Genomic DNA, 23,704 nt, shown 5'->3' with positions numbered 1-23,704 from the left:
AGTTGTAAAATAAGTCAATACTTACAGATACATAATGTCTGAATATGTAATTGATTTTGCCTGCATTGCTTTTTGATACAAGTTGGCGGTGGAAATTATAAAACACCTCAGAACCAATCTCCGAGTAGAAAATCACCACTGGACTCTCAGGACTGGATGAGGGGTATCTGTGATCACCTTTGAACAATAAGGGCTTGGGTCTGAAAATAAATAGCAAAAGCTTAAAATTATAAACTTTAAAAAGTTTTTAAAAGAAAATATAGATGCAGCAATAATTTAAGTAAAGATTGTGAGCATCTTAATATAAAAATATCAAAACGCTAAATAGTTTTCAGAAAGAATACTGTCAGGTATGAGTCTTATTTCATCATCACTAAAAATAATAATAATAGTACATTACATAAAATATTAGCTATAAAATGCAGACTTTGATTAGTAATTGTTAGCAATTCCTAGAGAAGGGGGGAAGCTAGAAGAAAGATATATATCCAGACCTCACAGCACTAAAACTTTAATAAATGATTCTGCCATAAATAGGATATAATTACCCTTTTACCTGAAAACATAAGTACAAGTAAAGCAAAAAGGCAGAGGAATGCTTGAAGCTATAACTTGCCAATCAGAGCATCTTCCTTCACTATCATCTTTACTATGATCTTCCTAATTTATGTTTTCCTCAAATTTTACAACTTACCCTCCAAAAACACTTCTTTAAAAATAACATCGAGATACCAACAGATATTAATGCATAGACTTTATGACCATAAGGAGGTCCACTTAAGTGTACTAAAGAAAGATGCCTCCAGGAAAAGCATAACCACAGAAAAAGTCTAAAAGGATACAAGCCAAACCATTAAAAATAGTTACCACCTCTCAAAAGAGGGTATACTACCACTCTTCTCCTTACCAAGTATGCACTATTGTTATAACAAGTGAAACAAAAATTAATCTGTCTGGTTTCCCCCAAGGAGCATTACTTGACCACATAGCCACCTCGGCCCGCTGGGTTTGGTTGTCAGCTGAGTGAGAAGCACTCATGGCATCTGCTGGCCAAGTGCTGGGCAGGTAACCTCAGGAAAGAACTACCCCTGACACCACGCTCCGCACTTCTGACCCCGCAGAGCAAACCACAAAGAGCGGGCACTGCTCTCCAGCTCATCAGGCCCGTGGAGGGCGCACCTACTGCCCTAGCCAACAGCAAGAGGGAGTAGATGCTTGTCCACCACAGGGAATCAGCCTCTAAGCAAAAGCTAGCCCATTCATCACCAATTTAATATTCAAACCGAACAGTTTACTTTGTCTGAAACGAATCCTACCCTGAGAGGTCCTTATCATGACTACAGTCCCTCAGGCTCTGGCTCTAATGCACAGAGCATTCCTCACTGAGCTGATGACAACGCACATGTAATTTCTCAGATACAGTCACTACTAAATAATAACAGTTATATTAAATACTCTTATCTCCACTTTAAAATGAGATGAAAAAGAAAGGTTAGTAATCTGCCTACGTTCACAAAACTTTTTAAGCCACAGAGATGGAATCAAATCTAATCAGTCTGGTTCCAGAATCCATACTCGAGACTGTAAAACTCATTAAAAAACTAGAAGGAGTCTTGATGCAGAAGAAAAAGGGGCACAGTGAATGCATGACGTTTAGAGAGAAACACACACTCTACCGTTCAGGTGCTGTCAGTAGCAGAGTCTCCAGGGCATCGAAGTCACAGGTCTTCCTCCCGTGCACTGAAAAGAAGGAGCTACATCCTGCCGGGGGAGGCTCGTCTGCCGCGATCTGTCATTTTAAGACAAGTCTTTTAAAAATAACTTCTAACCAAAGGCAAGATAAAGACATGCATATTCTACATAGGTAATAAAATGATAACAAAACATCAGTGAAAGCAAAAATTATCATCTATTGAACAGCCGTTATGTGACAGGAAGAGCTTTACATGTAGCTGCTTTCCTTTTTTTTTCTTCACTCTATTTGAGTCTTTTATTTGGATGTAACTGTAATTTAAAAAAAAGAAACAGACAAGGACCTTTTAGATTAGCATAAACTATGTATGCATGTTTCAGATTACTGAAAAAAATTTATCATTTATCAAGCCCTCCTGTGCCAAATACTTGTTTAAATTAATTAAAAACCTATAAAGTTATATAATTAATTTATAAATGAGAAAACTGAAGCTCAGAAGTTGACCCTAACCAGTTATTATTTGGTGGAATTGAAATTAAAATCAAAGACTTCCCCTATGATATATACGTTTCTCCTCAGTAGAGAATAGTACATAATGGTTCAAAATTATCTAAATCTCTAAAAAGCAGTTTATAATGGAAAGCACTTTTAATAATAAATAGTCTTCATGACCCTAACAAATTGTGTCTATAAGGAGCTTACTAAAATGACAAATTCCTTTAATCATTCATTTGTTAAAAAAACACACACACACTTTACTTCAAATGGTACTAGGTACTAAGTGAAACCCAATTTAGTCTTAACATGTTCTAAGTTAACATTAAGCAAAAACAGTGATGATAAATGCCTCTCATTAAATAAGATGTTTAAGCTCGGACACTAAATTTTTCAAGCTGGTGAACAATGACAAATTATTTCTCCCACAGAATTATAACCACGCACTCCCAAACAGTATAAATATATGGTTGAACTAACATCAATACACAACACCATTTTATCTATTACATAATAAAACAAATTATCAAGTATACAAACATTAAGTTACACAGCTCAAAAGGCAAATAAGATATTAGATGTCTGCTCAATTCATAAGCAGAAACCCACTCCTTTTTTTTTTTTTGCAAGATAGGGAAGGGAAAAATCACACTTCAAACAAAAATAAGTTGGTAAACAACTTCAGAATGTATGAAAAAAATACAAGAATTTCAGACTTTTTGTGATTAAGAATCGTTTTAGCTACAACATAGCATGTCTACCTTTAAAAAAATATTTACCAAAGAGAATATTCTACATGTTCCACACAAGACAATAAATAAGATTTATAGAAAGACATTAAATAATAACTAAGACCTGGATTAAAAATAAAAAAGTTGAGCAAACCTGATGTGTTGGAGACAAGGTGTAAGCTGACGCGGTCCTTGCACCTGAAGGGACTAGCAAGGCTCAGTCCCTTACCTTACACAGATTTCCCAGGTCTGTTTGGATGGCAATTAATCAGTATAATGAGAGCAGCCCCTACCTACAAAACTTTCCCAGGTTTGTTTATATGACTGCTATCAGTAGGATAAGAGCTACTTTCATGGCTTACAAAGAAATATGTATCCAATTAGTGAGATTTATTGTAACAAGAACTTGTCCTTCAACTTATCCCTCCATTAGTGATTTTAGAGAAACAAAGAATGTTTTCCTCTTGGTTGATCCCCTGCTTAGTGTCTTATGTATAAAAGGCATTACAGAGTTAATAAACGGTACTACAGCCTCTCAAAGACTCGTAAACCTCCTGATCCCGCTGTTGTTTTTCTTGCTGTTGTTTCTCTTATTCTTTCTTTTCTCAAATCCCACCTCCCTACCTCAGCCCGGTTCAACCTCTCAGGCTGGCCCTGACAACTGGCGCCCGAACAGGGACCTGAGGACTTGGGAAGCAGACGGTGAGGACCTCCTCCAGATAAAGAGTGCACTCGTTAAGGTAAGGGAGGAGCAACTTTTTGATAGTCGGGAGTAAAACATGGGACAAGTAGAGTTTAGAGAAAATGCCCTTTAGAGTAAGGTGACCAGACGTCCCGCTTTGGGCGGACAGTCCCAATTTTTAACAATTTGTCCTGCGTCCTGCGGCGTTTTAAAAAAGTCCCGATTTTTGGAAAGAATGCACGACAAGCTAGGGAACGGCGGGAGAACGGGAAGGGAATATATGGTTTTCGGCGGCCATGTGGCTATTTAGCCAGGATATGAGTTTTATATTATTTTTGTTAATTTTATAATGTTAAACTTTAATAATAACAAATAATTGTTGAGAACTGATTATCAAGAACTGCTTATCAAAGTTCGCATTGTTGATCAGTTGTTAGAATTCGACCACCATTGTTTGGACTTAATGAACAATGGCATTTTTGGGGATTGGCAACGACGAAAACATTTTGTAACTGTCTCTCAGACGATACACATCGTACTGCGTGCTAGTAAGCTAGTTAAACAAGTGATGTCATTACAAATCAGCTATTCAGATAATTTAGGTAAGTAATTTATTTATTTCATAAATACATAAATTTTCTTGAATTTAGCAGACAGTACTCATATTATTTATATTTTATAGTGGCGGCAAAAAGTCTAGTGCCGGCCTTGAAAGTGACACTTACGACTTACCTTACGGCAAATTCAGAGGAAAAATAATACAAGTTAGTATTGTTATTATTTAGAAAGAAATATAGGATTAAAATAATTTTTAAAATATAGTTACTTTATAACAATCAAATTAATTTAATTTATAAACTAACAATAAAATATGTTCATGTAATTATGTACCTACTTACTGTGTTTTTAAGCAATATGTATGAAATAATTTATAATATAATTTTAAATTATTTGTTTTAGATTTTTAACATAATGAGTAAGAAAAGAGGATGCAAATTCAACGATGATCTAAGAAGTGAATTTCCTTTTATTAAAAAAACCAAAAGCAATTACAATATAGACCAAATTTTTAATCAAGAACCGTCCCCCCCCCACCCCCCCGGGCCGAAACCGGTTTGGCTCAGTGGATAGAGCGTCGGCCTGCGGACTCAAGGGTCCCAGGTTCGATTCCGGTCAAGGGCATGTACCTTGGTTGTGGGCACATCCCCAGTAGGGGGTGTGCAAGAGGCAGCTGATCGATGCTTCTCTCTCATCGATGTTTCTAACTCTCTATCCCTCTCTCTTCCTCTCTGTAAAAAAATCAATAAAATATATTTTTTTTAAAAAAGAACCCCCCCCCCCAGGTCAATGGTGTCCCGCTTTACCAATGTTACAATCTGGTCACCTTACTTTAGAGGCAAATGTTAAAGTCTATGTGGTCACAGAATAATGTTGTTACTTGTTCAAATTAGAATCTTAGTGTGCGTATGGAATTTAAAATCTGTAATAAGTGAAATTCCACTGCTAAAGCCGCCTCTGGTGCGGAGAGATTCAGGTGTGGCAGAAGAGGGCAGGGCTATTTGCTCTCCCACAATAAGATTACTTGCAATAAGATTACTTAATGCCTTATTTAAAAATTATAAGAAAACTCGAAGGGAAATGCTAATCTTGGCCAAATTGGGTGTGAGTTATTACTTCAGAAAGCGAAAAAGAAAGAAAAACTTTGAGATCTGTCTATCTTTTAAACATGAAAAGAAATTCAGCTGGATCTGTTGCTAATGCTTCCCCTGAAGTAAGCAGGATGTGGGGGAAGGGAGACACGTGGCGATTCAATATCTCCTAGTATGTTAAATTAAAAGTTTTCTTTCTCGCCATAAAAAAGTTTTAAAAATTTAGAAATGCGTCTGGGATATCTGTACACATGTAAAGAGAAAGCTGGTATAAGGCAAAATGTGCACACAGTATGATTTCAGGTATTAGATAGATCTTAAACTAGACTTAACTCTTTACAAGGACTACAGAAATGAAAAACCCAGAACTGGTTCTTTTTCCTAAGAAAAACAGCAAAAAAGTCTTCTTGAAAGAAATTCAAGCTGGTTCCAACAACAAGATTCGAATTTCCATAATAAAAAGTTGTTTTTAAAATACTAATAAACCTTGTTAAAAAGTTAACTTTTAAAGCCTTCAAGAAAATAAGTAAAGTTGTCTCTGTTATAGAATTTATCCAAAGTAAATACTTTAAAATAATTATAATTAACTCTAGAATCTCAGAGAAAATGTTAAAATATAAATAATGTATTGGTTATAAAGATCTCAGTAGCCCAGGTAACTGGCTACGCCCTTTGCTAACAGAGGAAAGAAGGCTGCTTGCCTTCCCCCCAGCAGACGGGTAATATAGTTTCCTGCCAGTAGCCATCTTAAGGAATATAGTAATTTACAATTAAATAAACCAAACCTGTTTTACCATCTTTAAGAAAAGAAGGTTTGGCAGCTTAAAATTTTAAAAGTCTGCATTAATTATATCATTATAAAAGTTTATTGAATATCTAAATATTTTAAAATATATATACTAAAATATTAATCTAAATTTACCTCATAAAAAATCTAGAGGACAGAATTAAATCTATCAATTGATTATATCTTATATTTTTCTTAGAAATATAAAGTGTTATTAATCTAAAAACTATTAAATATATTTGACTTACCAGCTTTAAAAGTTCAAAGTACATATTAAATTTTAAAAAAATTATATAAATATAGTAATTATACTACCTAATATGTAAAAATATATTTTTAAGAAAAAAAAATGTTATATTTTATCTAATAATTAAAAATTCAAATATATCAATTATTGGTCTGATTTTAAAAGAAGATTAATTCTATAATGCAGTTTAAATATAATTGATATTCTTTAAGATAATTTAGGTATATAATTTTTAAAGCATATATATAAATATATACATATATATATGTTTAATCTTTCCAAATTATTTCAAGACTGCGAGTGACTTTTAAACATTTCATTGGGCCCAAAATGTTCAAAAGTCTGTTCTCTCTTAAAAGAAATTTTTTTTAATTAAACCGATTGATACTTAAAATCACATAGAAATCTTTATCAAATAAAAATTAATATATTTTACTTATACATATATATTAAATATTATAAAGGTTTTTGCCTATAAGGGCAAAAACAATATATTTCTTAAATATAACCAAATTTTTCAACAACAGTAGAATTTCTAAAAAGACAAAAGCCATACTTTTAGATCAGACCAATAAAATATCAAACCTATAAAATTTACTAAGTAAATTTCTTTACTTTTTAATTAAAGATACTTAAATTACTTTATAAATTAGCCTTTTAAAATATAATCAAGATCTCATATAAATTAAATTACATAAAAAACTAATGTTTAAATAATTAAATCCAAATAAAATCTAGAAACAAATTAGAAACCACCATTTACTATCTAACTTTATGTAACCTCCTGCATTAAGCTAGAGGCGAGGCAACATATACGGCTTATGAAATCAAACATAAATTTACTTTATTTTAAATAAAAATACCTACATTAATTACTTAAATATATTAACTTATTAAATTATAATCAAAGTTTTCAACGTAAAGAAAAACCAATGTCTTTGTAAGCAATTTAATTAAATATTCTAAAAAAATTACTAAGACCTTGTCTACACAAAAAGAAATTAACAACCAGTTTAAAATTAAATTGCCATACCTAGAACAAAGAATATCCTTACATAGTATTATTCTACAATATCATTATTTTTTTGATATTTTACAACAACATATTGTACAATTATCCCAAACAAACTTACAAACTAATTCTTTAAATATTTAGCAGCAATTTTAAAAAAGACATGAAAGGATTTAATCCCTTCCACTGTGTGGAGAGCCGCGTAGGAAGGCACTTAAGCATTCTATGTTGGCCCTTCTTGCCCTTTTTGCCAAGAGGGACCCTCTTCTCACAATACAATTGCCCGCAGCTATTACCTGAGCTCTCTATTCATACTGAGGTTGAAGCCTCATGGTGGCTGGTACCATAGATCTGTCTCTCGCCCAATGGAGTGAGCTGGGCCCTCCCTGAAGAAGAAACCTAGATTCCCCAAGATATGTGATCAATGCCCGGGCCCCGCCAGCAGGCAAAGGGATCCCAAGGCAGGTGCTAGGCGTGGAGGCCACGGGGGCATAAGCTACCAAAGAGACAGAATTGAACCTCACATCACCCTACTTGACCCCAAAAGATGGCTGGTTAACCAGAGACAGGTAAGATTCCTCAGGGGAAGAACAACCTAAAACAGGCACAGTCGCAGAGGGGCCATCAAGAGAGAACTTTGAGGGTCAACAGAGGTGGGGCACAAATCCTCACCCCCCCAACATTACAGGGGCTTAAACCCTCGCTCCTTCTGAGGGAGGTCTCCTGCCCCATGGTTGCTTCGAACTTCCCACGCCCAGCTCAAATCAAGACCCAGATAACAAAGACGTGGCCAACAGCAGCTGCCCTATATCTAAATCCAGCCTAATACCAAGAATACTCAAGGCTTTCTCAAGGATACAAATAATCCTTTCCATTAATATTTACAAGGTAAATTAAAATTATTATTAAAATACTAAATTTAAAAATAAATTAATACTCTACTATAAAAGTACTTATAATATAACTAGCTAGTCTCCTATAGGCTCAACCTTCAAACTACAGTCCTACAAGTTACCTATTATAAAAATAAAAATCTTAAATAAAAATTTAAAAATTTCCTTCAAATATTATAAAAATTATAATTAAAAACCTGTATGTTCAACCTTTTAAACTAAGATAAATAACATATTTTTCCACTCTAATAAATTTTATATAAAATTAAAGATTAATAGCAAAAGCTTAATGTCATTTATTATCCATAAACTAAGACAAATAAAATTAATAAATAAATTAAACTTTATTTCAAATTAATTTAAATTAACTAATTAAAATTAATATTCATAAAAACTTAATTATACTAAACAAAAAACTATTCCTAAAATATTAACAAAACTTTATTAATAGTTCATCTCATAGTAAAATTACTTAACATACAATAAAAGCAGTCATATTTCTATACAAAAATTAAAAATAAAAAAATTATCAAAACTATATTAAAAAATTTTACAAAAATATCATAATACAAAAAAATTAATAAAATATCTTTAAAATATTCTATAAATAAATTACATCAAGCCTTAATTGCTTTAAAATTTTTACTCAAAAATTAATTTTTCATTTATAATATTAATAACAAAACACCCATAAAATCTCATAATATCAAAATAAACCAAAAAAAATCATTTAGACAAAAGTCAAAAAATCCCAAATCTAATTTACAAAAAAAATGTCTTTATTAACCTTTGGACAAAAATATATTTATATTTCCAAAAAACTCCAAGCCCATCATATAGATTCCTACAACAACAAATCCCAAAAAAAAACTGATAAAACTATTTCAACCACAAAGTGAGCAGTGACCCACAAAAACAAAAATAAAATAATCCAAAAATAAATATAATAAAAATGCCTTGCCATACTAGCAATCAACACCTATGCATTACTACAGGTTACCCAAAACCAAAAACAAAAAAAAATCGGTGTGCGTACTTCCAAATCATACACCCTTCTACATAAAAATCAAAATATTTAATATTTTGTATTCTACCGAAACCCCTAGCTTACGAGCTAACTTTATTTCTAACACAAAAAATAATATTAATGACCACATTAAAAAAAATACCATACCTCAAACATTAAACATTTTTACAAATAGATCCAATTCTAAAAAGACAAAATCTACTACAACAAAAAACACAGATCCTTCAAACCCCTTATATTTCAATAAAAATACAAACTCTTATTTATACCTTAACAGATTTTACTACAGAACCCATCAACCTATAATAATAGTACTTATATAATAAATATAACAAAATTATTAAAACAACCACTATAAAACACACTAATTCAGAAAAACTTTTTATTTAATTTTCAGTCTTTAAAATATTATTTAAAAACAACAATTTCCATATTTTATTAAAAGCAATATCCTCAATGTATTATCAACCTTCCCATACCAACTTTAAAAATAAATCCCCAAAAACTTAAATCTAATTAAATCTAGCAAAATAAATATCACTCAATTATAAAAAGAACCAATCATACTCTTAAAATCATTTACTAAAAAACAAAAAGAGAGAGACAGATGTTATGTGTCACCTCAAGAGAAACTCAGTCATGCTTTTTAGACTTTAAAAATTTTTAAATTGTGATGCAGAGGATCGTACAATAGGTGAAAGGCATCAGGCCTCCTGTACAACAGCCTCCACCGAGTCAGCCAGGTGGAAGAGCATAAACCAGAATAGAGTTTTATCAGATTCAGTAATAATGTGGGGAAGAGGTTGTGTTTTATATCTTTCCAGAAGGAGCAATACAGCCAATTCAGGTGCTGGAGAGTTACGTGTATCACCACAATGGACTCAGAAGCTCCTGTGTCCCTTCACTCAAAAGGACTAAGTACTGCCCTAATGACAGCAAAGCAGAGGAAGAAGAAAACCAAAAGCTACGCAAGGGACTGAGGTGCCAACATAGAGTCATCTGAAGAAGTTAACAACTGAAGTGCAGCAGATTATGGAAAAGCAAGAAGTTGAAGCTACTTCTTCAACCATGTTCCTGCTCATGCTAGCATCTATTAGCTACCAGTGTTCTGCAAAGTCTTGCGCAGCCAAGTCCAAGGACTCTAAATAAATATACACCAAGAGCACAAAAGACTTTCTTTCATTTAGTAACTAAAAATATTAACATGTCCATAGTTTTGATTTCTCTTATTGTTTTGTTATTTAATAGCCAGAGTTTTGCTCTTAACATTCAAGTTTTGAAAATGATAACATGTATGTAGTTTGGTTTTGCATTGGCATTGTTTACAATTGTTTTAATATTAGAGCTTTATTATTAATATTTAAATTTTACTTTTATTAGTAGTAGTCTAAAAAACAAAAAAGGGGGAATCTGTTGGAGACAAGGTGTAAGCTGACGCGGTCCTTGCACCTGAAGGGACTAGCAAGGCTCAGTCCCTTACCTTACACAGATTTCCCAGGTCTGTTTGGATGGCAATTAATCAGTATAATGAGAGCAGCCCCTACCTACAAAACTTTCCCAGGTTTGTTTATATGACTGCTATCAATAGGATAAGAGCTACTTTCATGGCTTACAAAGAAATATATATCCAATTAGTGAGATTTATTGTAACAAGAACTTGTCCTTCAACTTATCCCTCCATTAGTGATTTTAGAAGAACAAAGAATGTTTTCCTCTTGGTTGATCCCCTGCTTAGTGTCTTATGTATAAAAGGCATTACAGAGTTAATAAACGGTACTACAGCCTCTCAAAGACTCGTAAACCTCCTGATCCCGCTGTTGTTTCTCTTGCTGTTGTTTCTCTTATTCTTTCTTTTCTCAAATCCCACCTCCCTACCTCAGCCCGGCTCATCCTGTCAGGCTAGCCCTGACACTGATGTATACTTTTATTAATGAGGGAGGTGTAAGCATAAAGTCAGCAGGCAAATAACCATATTGGCCCTACTTTCTAAGTTTGAAATAACTGAAGGGAGAAACCACATAAGGTCCACATAAGAGTGTTCACAGTTCCTGGTTTTAGTTCTGTATGAAACTAAAGTATATAAGTATTATGCTGGTATTTTGGCACCTAATCTTTCTAAATCTCTTATCCATATACTAGTGGCCGGGTGCATGAAATTCATGCGGGGGGGGGGGGTCCCTCAGCCCAGCCTGCACCCTCTCCAATCTGGGACCCCTTGAAGGATGTCCTATTGCCGGTTTACAGGGATCGGGCCTAAATCGGCAGTTGGACATCCCTCTTGCAATCCGGGACTGCTGGCTCCTAACCGCTCACCTGCCTGCCTGCCTGCCTGATTGCCCCTAACCACTCTGCCTGTCGGCCTGCTCACCCCCAAATGCCCCCCATGCTGGCCTGCTCACCCCCCACCTTCCCTCCCCACTGGCCTGCTCGCCCCAACTGTCCCCCTGCTGGTCTGCTCACCCCTACCTTCCCTCCCCACTGGCCTGCTCGCCCCCAACTGCCCCCCTCGCTGTCCTGATCACCCCCAACTGACCCCCTCTGATGGCCTGCTCGCCCCCAACTGGCCCCCCTGCTGGTCTGCTCAACCCCAACTGCCCCCCCACTGGCCTGATCACCCACAACTGCCCTCCCCTCTTGGACTCCACCACCATGGCTTTGTCCAGAAGAATGTCCGGAAGGCCTCCTGGAAGGTGTCCCAGTCTAATTAGCATATTACCCTTTTATTACTATAGATAGAGGTCTGGTTCACGGGTGGGGACCAGCTGGTTTGCCCTGAAGGGTGTCCTGGATCAGGGTGGGGGTTCTCTTGGGGCACGGGGCAGCCTGGGCAAGGGGTGGTTCTTTGCAGGCCGGCCACACCCCCATGGGGTGAGGGTCCCCGCTTGGGGGGCATGGCCAGCCTGGGTGAGGGGCTGAGGGCTGTTTTCAAGCTAGCCACACCCCCTTCAGGGTGGGGATTCATCCTGGGGTGCCTGGCCAGCCTGGGTGAGGGGCTGATGGCTGTGTGCAGGCTGGCCAGGCCCCCCAGCGGGGACTCTTACTCCATGGGGACGTTGCCAGCCTGGGTAAGGGGCTGAGGGCCGTTTTCAGGCTGGCCAAGCCCCTGGGTGACCCAGGCTCCCAGCTCCCCTTTTTTTCCCCCAGCTCCTCCTTTAGTGGAGGCCAGGGCGGACAGGAAGCTTGGCTTCCTCTGTCGCCGGGGGCAACCCAAGCCTCCTGCTCGCTCCAGCTCCATGGCCGCCGCCATCTTTGTTGGGTTAATTTGCATACTCGCTCCTGATTGGCTGGTGGGCATAGCGGAGGGACAATCAATTTTCATGTTTCTCTTTATTAGTATAGATTTAAAATCCAGAAGCCCTCATGACTGAAACAACTGGACGGACAAGCAAACAGGCTGCATGGGGCGACCAGGCTGGCAGGGGGTTAGTAAGGGACAACCAAACGACTGAACAGCAGGCTGCGTGCGGCAACCAGGCCAGCAGGGAGGTTAGTGAGGGACGACCAAATGACCGAATGAACAGCAGGCTACGTGGGGCGACCAGGCTGGCAGGGGGGGCAGTGAGGGGTAACCAGGCTGGCAGCGGGAAGCAGTTAGGGGCAACCTGGCCAGCAGCAGGGGGCAGTTAGGGGCGACCAGGCCGGCAGCAGGGGACAGTTAGGGGTGACCTGGTCTGCAGCAGGGGGCAGTAAGGGGCGACCAGGCCGGTGGGGGGGGCAGTTAGGGGTGACCAGGATGGCGGGGGGTGGGCAGTTGGGGGTGATCAGGCTGGCGGGCAGGTGTGCGGTTAAGAGCCAGCGGTCCAGGATTGTGAAAGGGATGTCCAACTGCCAGTTTAGGCCCAATCCCCGGGATCGAACCTAAACCAACAGTCGGGACATCCCCCGAGGGGTTCCGGAATGGAGAGGGTGCAGGCTTGGCTGAGGGGACCCCCCCATGTACAAATTTCATGCACCAGGCCTCTAATCTATACACACACACACACACACACACACACACACACACACACACATACATGCCTAAGTGACCGAATGATTGAATGACCACTCGACCGATCGCTATGACGTGCGCTGACCACCAAGGGCAGATGCTCAATGTAGGAGCTGCCCCTGGTGGTCAATGTGCTCCCACAGCCAACCTCCCACGGTCCCTCCCCCGGCCAGCCAGCTCCATCCACTTCAATGGGGCAACAAGCCCACTTTCCGTGGCCCCTTCCTCCAGCCAGCTGGCCTTGATGGCCCTAATGAGGACCTCCCTCGGCCCCTTCTCCCTGCCAGCCAACCTCCCATGGCCCCTCCCCCCACCAGCCAACCTCCCGTGGCCCAAATAGGCCCCGATCTCCAGCCAGGCCAAGGAACCCCACCCGTGCACGAATTCATGCACCGGGCCTCTAGTCTATCAATAAGATTCTGGCATGGGAATAGATTTAAGGACATAACTCAATACTGCATAATTTCAGAAAAAGCAAATTGGTACAAATGATAAGCACATTTTAAATGCTGAACAGTAAGGATCTTTTGCTTTGCTAAGTGTCAAAATAGGTTGATTAGAACCCAAACATAGAGGTTGCAATTCTGTCAAGCTAAGAGCAGAGTAAAACTTCTTTTCAACACTCCTATGGAAGCCGCATTAGACTTATGCGACTAATACTCAAAATTACCAACATGTCGGCTCAGATGTAAGACAAATTAGGTCCCATCTCAAGTTCCACTCCCAGGGCAATGGCATCAGTGGATTCTATGACAGACGGAATCTTTGAAGCACAACCGCATTTTAGGGCACATTTTAGGACGAACTTCTCCAAATACAGAAGTCGCTTGCTGTTACAAGCTCCACGCCACTTTGTCTTAGGAGCTGCACTGCATCTTCCTATTTCATCCCGCCTTCGACTAAGGCTAGAGCAGCGAGCACCGGAGCTCCTCCCAGGCCTGCAACCCAAGCCGCAATACCACACCAGCTTCTTCATGACACTTAATTGTTACAAGATTTAACCAGTCAACCATCTGGTTGAATGGCAGCGCACCATCACCAAAGGCCAATCAAGAACACGGAGCCTTCCTTGTTTCCCCACAACAAGAGCGCCAGACGTTGCTCCACACGTTCTCACTATGTAACGCCGTGCTTCTAACTTCCTCTGTGAGTTTGCTTGAGGTCGCATTGGTTGGATTGTGTGTAACAAGAAATCTCACATTCTTGTATGTGACTGCCACATGAATCTAGTTAAAGAACACTCAATAGGGTGATGAATTTAAAAATTGAATGCAGAAATGATGCAAAGAAACTGAGTCTACTTCAGTATACTCCACTGGACATTCTCAGTGCTGCGAGTGATGCTGGGAGTAATGGGAAATTATACGAACCTCCTGACAGGAAGCAGCAATTCTTCAACCGAGTAATACAGCAAGGAAGTGCACTGAGGGTTACCCCATCCAGGTCACAACTCTTATAAATTGCTCTGTAGCTTTCAATTCAACACTTCTGTGTCCAGGTTAGCCACTCACATGGGCCTTCTTGGCGGAGTAGTAATGAATTTCTGCAGTTCACTCGTCTGCATAGAGGTTGTGCTGTGCCCGGCAATAACCTCCACTGCCCTTCAGAAATGCCATCAATGTGTGGCCAAGAGCACCACAGAACTGGGGAGTATGTCTGCTCACTGAGGACTGCAGCCAAATCTACAGCCTGTCCCAAGCGGCGGTGGAGGCAGCAGCAGGGCAGGGAGGGCGCACCACGTTCTACCACGCAGTGAACTGCTCGGGGAGAGCATGCAGCCAAGCTGGTCCACAGTCCATGGGGCCAATACGTGCCCCAAGGCCATAGCTGCTTTCTTTGTATGATTTCCTCTAGTTCCTCGCGATATCACCCCATGAGGAAGGTGTTATTATTACCCCCAAAACAGAACTTTAAAAATCTATCTCAGAAGCTATAAAAAGTTATCCAGGGAATGCAGTATGTACTTTGTAGAAAACTAAGCTTACAAATGTCTATTTTAAGTACCAAAGAATAAGGATGCAGTCCTAATTAAGCTTAATATGCAAATTAACAGAGGAATAACCCAGATCCAGAAAAAAACGGGGCTTAAAAAAATTGTAAAAATGGAAAGATAAAATTAATGAGCACAGTAAGATAATCAAGGGAAAGGCTGAACGCTAGGTGATTATTCTTGGAGTGAAACGCATTAATGCCAGTGCAGAATGAGACCAGTCAATCTGCAACTTTACTGAGAGGCACACTGAGAAGAGTGAGTATGATAATATGAAAAAAGGAAAGGATAAAATGACAAGCACTGGTGTACGCATTGATGGTGTAACATACTAATATTAAGACACCTTCTTCTATAGATAAAATTAAGAAAAGGGAGGAAATGTAAAGCTTGCTATAAAAAATTGATATTAAAACTTTTCAATATTCTTTTTTTCCTGCAAGTTACTCTAAAACTTACAAACACAAGAACAAATAGTACAATAAGCCCCCATGTACCTGTGACCCATCTCTATATATAAAAGGCTAATATGCTAAGTGTCTGACCGTCCAACCGGTCGCTATGATGTGCACTGACCACCAGGGGGCAGATGCTCAATGCAGGAGCTGCCGTGATGCACACTGGCCATTTACAGAGAAACGGCACTGCAGACCTTGTGCCCACAAAGCAACACTCAGCTTCTCCCAAGTGGGACATAGGCCCCGCCACCACCCTGGAGCGACACCCCAACAAATCACAGTCAACGCTGCCGAGATCCCATGGCACAAAATACGGCCCACAGCCCAGCCCAGCAATGGTGGCTGTGGGCACCAGGTAATGATGTCACGTAGCAGCGCCCGGCTTCCTCTCCCTAGCAACTAGCCTCCTTGGAGTTTCTCCAGCCCAGGAACACGACTTGCTTTATAACCAGGTGCAAACACTTCCCACTGTAACCAAACATCTGTGAAGCGTTTTCCGTGCCTCATATCATTGATCCTCACAGAAGTCCTGGAGTAGGTAGATAGGAGACTCGGTGGAATCCTATTTTCATTAGCCGGAAAATGGAGATTTAGAAAGCTTAGAAACTTGACCTGACTTAAAAGAAGTAAGAAATGGTGGACCTTGAAAATGACTCAGGTTTTCTCACTGCACAGAATATAGTCAAACACTGCTACAGTTAAATATTTTACCCTTTGTTCTCCCTGGGTGATCTACAAAAATAATCTGCTTCGTGTTGATATTAACTGCTGTGTTGCTGACAATTACCTGAAAGAGATGTTGGGGTGCTTCACTAGGCTGGAAAAAGTTTAGCTAAATCAGAAAGCAGGTCTAATTAAGCAAGTTTATTCTTTATATATAAAACGCTAAGTTGACTTGCGCATGCGTAATACATATAAAGCTCTCACTGGCGTCAATCGCATGCGTGTGTTTCCATCTGCCATTGTCAATTGTGAATTTGGTTGACACTTCTATTATAGAGAAAGGGTGAATAGTGATATTAAAATATTTCTTCTAATTAATTGCCTTTCAATGTGCACAAATTCGTGCACCGGGCGACTAATATTCAAAATTATCAACTTACGAGCCCTGGCCGGTGGCTCTGTTGATTGGAGCATCGGCCCATACACCAAAAATTATCAACTTACAGCCAATCTATTTCATTTACCTTTCTAGGACACATCACTGAGTCATTACAACATAAATTCTAAATAACATTTCATTTCATTTGTAATGTTTTAGTATGTCGCAATAAGAGTATTTTACAATAACATAATACCACTATCATTAAAAAGGAATAAAATTCTGGCCCTAGCTGGTTTGGCTCAGTGCATAGAGCATCAGTCTCAAAGGGTCCCGAGTTCGATTCCAGTCACAGGCACATGCCCAGGTCAATCCCCAGTAGGGGATATACAGGAGGCAGCCAATCAATGATTCTCTCTCATTGCTGTTTCTATTTCTCTCCCTCTCCCTGCCTCTCTGAAATCAATTTAAAATATATATATATTTTAAAATATATATATATTATAAAATTCTGCACAAAGGGCAACTGACAGCATAATTTTTCAATTTTCCCAAGTTCCCCACAAAAACAAAGCAACTAGATAGCAAAAAGCAAATGGACACATTTATGAAAAAACTAGGTGGAAAGAAATCCCCATGATACAAAACCCAAACAAGATCCAACTTATCAGGAGGCCACGGAAAAGGACACAGAGGTAAACAAGAGATTTAGATGACCCTGAGAACAAGAAAACTCTCAACAGCCACGAAATTTCACTGGAAAGTCGAGGGTCAACGGGTGTTGTTCAATCTCGTATCTGGGGAATCCAAGGGGCTCATGGTAAAGTTTAAAGGGGTTAGGGCAGTTAAGCCACTCTGAACTCTCAAACTCACAAGTAGGACTCCCTTCTAGTGCCCTACTCTTAAGGAAAAACTGCTGAGGGTGAAAGAAAATTGGAGTTGGACAGAAAGATAGAGGCAATGAAAGAGAAAGTCCAAGTAAAAGCACAGGTGAGGACGCAAGTCAGAAAATTTCAGAAAGCGAGCCACTATTTTTTAAACCACCCTTATTTTTTAACATTTACATAAAATCAACAGCAAAGGGAGCCATGTCAATTTCTAAAAGTAAAACTAACTTCACATCAAAATGAGCAGAAAAGCCTCAATGTCAAGCCCCATACAAAGCTACTGTAAGAAAAGGGGTGGAGGGATAACAGAAATACCCCCTTCTCTTTTTTTTACAGAAACGTTTTTTAGTTTTTAATGAACTTGTCAACCAATAAGCTCCCATTTCAAAATAAAAATAAAATTCCAGAATACATAAATGTTTACAGTGTTTGCATTTACCTAAGCAACATACATACATTTTCAGTTTTAAGATGTTAACCAAATTTCTGTGAAAAATATGCTTTTAATTTATTGATTTCAGAGAGAGAGAGAGAGAGAGAGAGAGAGAGAGAGAGAGAATGAATGAGAATGGGAAAGACAAAAAGAAAGCCACCAGTTTGGCTCAGTGGATAGAGCGTTGGCCTACAGACTGAAGGGTCTCAGGTTCGATTCTGGTCAAGGGCACATGCCTGGGTTGCGGGCTTGATCCCCAGTAGGGGGCGCGCAGGAGGCAGCTAATCAATGATTCTCTCTCATCATTGAGGTTTCTATCTCTCTATCCCTCTCCCTTCCTCTCTGAAATCAATGAAAATATATTTTTTAAAAAGAGAGAGAAATATCGATTTGTTGTTCCACTTATTTATGCATTCACTGGTTGATTTGTGTATGTGCCCTGACCCAGGATGGAACTGAAACCTTGGCATATAGGGACAACGCTCTAACCAACTGAGCTACCAGGCCAGGCCTGCTTTTGTTATTATTATTAATACCAGTAACATTACAGAGTTAATGCAGAATCCTAAGGATAATCTAGGGGTCACTAAGTTTTGGGTCTTTGCTCTGAATGCTGCTTTGTCTAGCACAGGTGAGCAGGCAGTCTTTCATGTGCTCAAACACAGAATCTTTGGTTGCTACCAAATAAGCTGCCTTGCAAACAAGAAGCCACCACTTTTAAAAAATATATTTTTATTGGTTTTTAGAGAGAGAGGAAGAGGGAGAGACAGAAACATCAATGATGAGAGAGAATCATTGATCGGCCGCCTCCTGCAAACCCCCAACCGCGGACCGAGCCCGCAACCGGGCATATGCCCCTGACCAGAATCGAACCCCGGACCCTTCAGTCCACAGGCCAACGCTCTATCTACTGAGCCAAACCAGCTAGGGCAAGAAGCCACCACTTTAAGAATGTTTTAGGTGAACAACTTGCAAATCCCCCAGGATGGATAAACTCTAAGAATGCACAATTGTGAGCATTCACAACCATCACAGTTATGGCTGAAGGTTGTTCATGCCGTTCTTCTGAAATGAGATTTCAAAGTAAAAGATTTTAACAAAAAAAATGGCATAAGCACAACTTCTTCACTAATTTGTGGGTAGCAACCATCTAGTTAACTTTTCCACTTGAAAAAAATGCTTCACTGTGTTAATATTCACAATTGCAATGTCTATAACCCAGGACAGAGCATCACCAGTGATGCCCTGACCCAGTTTATACGAAATTAGGTTCTTTACTCCCAATAAATGGTTCCTCATAACCACTAGCTAGTGTACATAAGAACCAAAACTTCTACATTTGGGGAGAAACAAATGCTGCTCTGATCACGACACAGCTGCTTCTGTTCCTCAATTCATGCTCAGAAACCTGTGGGGGGTGGGCCTGCTGACCCTGCCTGATGGCTGCTTTCTGCTTTAACACTGACCAGTCCAACGTGCAGGCCTGTTGGTGATTCAGGGTCCGGAAAATGGCTGCCTCAGATACCTGTGACCCAGGGCATCCTCAAATGCAGCCCCAACAATAGTGTAAGCATGGCAAATTCTGCAGGAAACCCCTTACATAAAACTTTTCTCTAATCTTTTCATATATATATATATATATATATATATATATACTAGCAGCCCGTTTGCACGAAGATTCGTGCAATAGACCTTAATTCACCTGTCTGCCTGCACCAGTTTTCTGCTGTCACCGGGGACCCAGGCCTTGGCTGTGGCCACCGCCTTCTGCCTTCTTTCAGGGTTGGGGCTTGGCCCCGGGCGGCGGCCTTGGGCTCGGCTGCACCCCAGCCTCCCTGCGACGGTTTCCTGGTGGGCGTGGCTGGTGGGTGTAACGAAGGTATGGTCAATTTGCATATTACTCTATTATTAGGTACGATATATATATTTTAAATATCTTTGCCCTAACCTTTAGTCCTTGCCATGGCAGACTGGTTCCATTAAAATACATCAAAACAGATCCTATTGATTCCATGTCATCTCAGCAACTCTGTTCAATACAAAGATGTGCATCGATGCTAGCATTATCGGCAGTGCCAGTAAGATTTTTATCTTCTCTACATGGTATGTGTTGCCTCATCCTGTTGACTCTGTACTTTTGACCAAACCAAAATCAATAAGGAATAACTTATTACAGTGATGCCCAATACTCATTAGGAAGTTATCTGATATAATGTCTCTGTATAGAACACTAGAGGCCCGGTGCACAAAATTCGTGCACTGGGGGGGAGAGGATGTTCCTCAGCCCGGCCTGCACCCTCTCACAGTCCGGGAACCCTCAGGGGATGTCTGACTAACGGCTTTGGTCCGCTCGCCCCCACGGGGAGTGGGCCAAAGCCGTCAGTCGGACATCCTTAGCGTTGCCACAGAGGCAGGAGAGGCTCCCACTACTGCCGCTGTGCTCGCCAGCGTGAGCCCAGCTTCTGGCTGAACAGTGCTCCCCCTGTGGGAGCACAATGACCACCAGGGGGCAGCTCCTGGGTTGAGCATCTGCCCCCCGGTGGTCAGTGCATGTCATAGAGACCAGTCATTCCGCTGTCGCACCGAAACTGGCTCTCCAAAATCCCCCGAGGAGTTCTGGATTGAGAGGGCACAGGCCAGGCCATGAGACCCCCACTGGTGCACAATCAGGGACGGGGAGGGATGCGGGAGATTGGCCAGCTGAGGAGGGACCATGGGAGGACTGCAGCATGTGTCTGGCCTGTCTTACTCAGTCCCGATCGACCAGACCCCAGCAGCAAGCTAACCTACTGGTTGGAGCATCTGCCCCCTGGTGGTCAGTGCATGTCATAGTAAGCAGCTGAGCGACCTTAGCATACCATTAGCATATTACGCTTTGTTTGAATGGCTGACCAGACACTTAGCGTATTAGGCTTTTATTATATATATATATGATGATGTAAATATATCATAACAGGCTGCGTGGTAAGGCCTAAGTCGTCCCCTCTATTACAGAAATCGGGGACCATATTGTCACACTCATTCAGCGAACACCTCCAGCGCTTTCTCTAGCCCTGAGCAGTCTTCCTGTGGGTTCCCAGGTGACGGAATTTCTACAACGACCCCCGAGGGCCCCTCGTAGGAGACACTGCTGACAGACACTGCATCTCAGATTTGTTTTGGTCATTTGTACGTTTCTTACAGTGGAATGTGTCTGACATGCTAGACTTGGACCGTTTCACATTGACAAAAGATCTGAGTCTCTAAGCCCCCCAGCAAGACAGCCTCTGCAAGGCCTCCTGGGAGATCGGACAACTGCCCGTGGGGACCATGGAGAATGGACCCATCGTCTCCTCGGACAAACAGTTGGCAGGAGTTGCACGTTTCCCAACATTTAGGATCCAGGCCGCACTGTGACGGGGTCCAGGGTGACTGGTGTCCGTGGTGGGCAGACCCCAGTGGCCCAGCTTCCTGGTGTCCTGCCTCGTGTGAACGCTTCCTCTCGAGTGTGGGAGAGGCGTGGCTGCTCCTAACAGCCCAGCCAGGGACTCCCTGAGGCCTGTCCTGCTCGGTCGTGGCAGCCGTGGTGGGAGGCCCCCTTGGGGACTGGAGAAGCCGTGGCAAGGAGCCGGGGTGGCCTCTAGGACCTCAGGGGGTCTCTGTCCACAGCCAGCACGCAGCTGGGCCTCTAGGCATACAGTCCCCAGGACGGGTTCTGCCAGCGTCCCGATGAGCGTGGGCCAGAAGGCTCCCCGCTCGCTGCAGCCTTGCGCAGCATGTGGGAGCTGGAGCAGAGGGTCCGCTAAGCTGCCCTACTCTGACCACAGGACGTGTGAGACCCAGGCCTGCTGCTGGCCGAGTCCACGGGGGTTTTACTGCCCTGCTGCCCTCCGCCACCACCTCCCCTCTCGTGCAGCACCGCTGTCTGCCTGCCCAGCCCCCGGGTCCTGCACCGCTCAGTGTCCCCCGTGTATTCCTGAGTGCACCTCACTTTCTGAAGTACTGGCCTCACCCTCCCGCCCCTTACTATCCACTTGCTCGCTCATTGGCCACAGAGCCTCTGACCCCACCCCCGTGGGGGCCAGTTTCCCTCCTCCTGTAACAAAGGACCACACACCCGGGCTGACAGCAGCGCACGTGATGGACTTGCAGTCCTGTGGGCGGGGACACAGCGGCGGCGCTGGGTGTGGCAGGCGCGTCTCTGCCCAGGGGCTCGGGAGAACCAGCCTCTTCCTTTAGCAAGAAAAGCCGAGCCCCTCACGCTTCCTCAGGTCCTTCCTCTGCCTCCTTCCCCCGCGGGACTCCCGCGATCACAGAGGCCCAGGGTCCGGGGCACCCTCCCGCCTCAGTCAGCTGAGGCGCCGCCGCAGTTCCACCCGTTTAGCTTTGCCTGTCGTCCTGTAACACCTGGGGACGGGATGCAAATGTCACGGCCGGTTTTCCTGCCTTCACACGTTGTGAGGCCTCCCTGAAGCCTGGGGTTCACCCTCCAGGGGACGTACACCCTCAGGAGACCCTGAAACGCACAGAATGCTCACATCTAAGGGCTCTGCTCCCCACGGGCTTCCTGGCACTGGGCACGCCCTGAGGATGTACTTTAAAGGGGGACATTCAATGGCTCACAAACCACATCATAAAAATGACGGCTGGGTCCTTCTTCTTGTGAAAACATCTCCCAGTTTGGCCTTCACGGTTCACACCCTCTGATCTCCTCTCACAACCTGAAGGGGCTGGAGGTGCAGCTGGGTGATGAGCTGAGAGTGAGGCCGGAGCCCCTCAGAGCCAGTGCCAGGCCTGCAGGGCGGGGGGCAGGGGGCAGCCACTGCGTCACAGCCCCCAGCAGCAGTGGCTTCAGGGGCTCCGCTGGGTGACTCCCCGGCGTGCATCAATGGGAGTCCCAAATTTCCCAATAAATCTCCAAACAAAATGAATTTTAATGGCTTTAATCAGCCTTAATGGACTATACCTATTAGTATCTGCTCCTTTTGTGAGGTTTTTGAGGAAATTCTTAGAGAGGAACAAACCAACAGGCCAATGAGGGAAACGACTGGTCCAAAATCTTTTGAAATTAATTGCCTGTGAGCTATCTACTCACATCTCCTTCCGTGCGCAGTGCGCACACTTCACCTGGAGCGCAAGCGACCTGGAGGAAGCACCGGGAGAGCAGTAACCTCTGGCGCTGTAGGGCAGTAACAGCGCTCGATGGCGCTGCTGGCGATATCCTTTTCTTCCTTATGGAGCGTCTAGGGAGGGGAATGCCCGAGGCTGAGTTCCAGGAGGCCGGCAGCGCTACCAGGATCGTGCAGGCAGCGCTGGTCCATTGGTGCCTGGCCTGTCCTCTGGAGACTATACCTGCAGCATTTCTAAGGGAGCCGTCCGCAGTTCCGCCCCACCTCCGCCACCGACTGATTGGAGTCTGAGAGTCTGGAGGAGGAACCAGGAGGCTGCCTTCCAGCTGCTCGCCAGTCCCTGCAGAGCTCACTCCGGTTCCCTGTTAGCCATCCCCTAATCAAAGGGAGCCTGGGGGCCGGGGGAGGGACCAGGCGGTCTGCCTTCCACCTGCTCACCAGTCGCTGCCGCCACAGATTCATTGGAGCCTGAGGGACCCAGTTCCCCCAATAGCCATCGCCTGATCAATGGAGCCTGAGGGCCGGGGGATGGACCGACGGACCCAGCATTTTTATATACTAGGATTCTTTGTGTGTACATTT

General features: G+C 42.2%; 1 protein-coding gene across 6 annotated transcripts in view; it reads right to left on the bottom strand.

Annotated features, from left to right (window-relative positions):
* UGGT1 (UDP-glucose glycoprotein glucosyltransferase 1) overlaps positions 1 to 23,704 on the bottom strand; it is a 150,832-nt gene that overhangs the window by 104,830 nt on the left and 22,298 nt on the right. For all 6 annotated transcript variants that reach the window (XM_079781796.1, XM_079781792.1, XM_079781791.1 and 3 more), the window contains 2 exons: positions 1,677 to 1,789; positions 26 to 200 (listed from right to left, as the gene is read on the bottom strand). In XM_079781796.1, coding sequence (XP_079637922.1) covers positions 26 to 200; positions 1,677 to 1,789 — 288 coding nt within the window. The remainder of the gene's footprint in view (positions 1 to 25; positions 201 to 1,676; positions 1,790 to 23,704) is intronic.

Source organism: Cnephaeus nilssonii, assembly GCF_951640355.1.
Source record: "Cnephaeus nilssonii genome assembly, chromosome: 10".
NCBI classification, from domain to species: Eukaryota; Metazoa; Chordata; class Mammalia; order Chiroptera; family Vespertilionidae; genus Cnephaeus; species Cnephaeus nilssonii.
The sequence above is the reverse complement of the archived record's forward strand: the minus strand, read 5'-3'. Positions and strand labels throughout refer to the sequence as shown.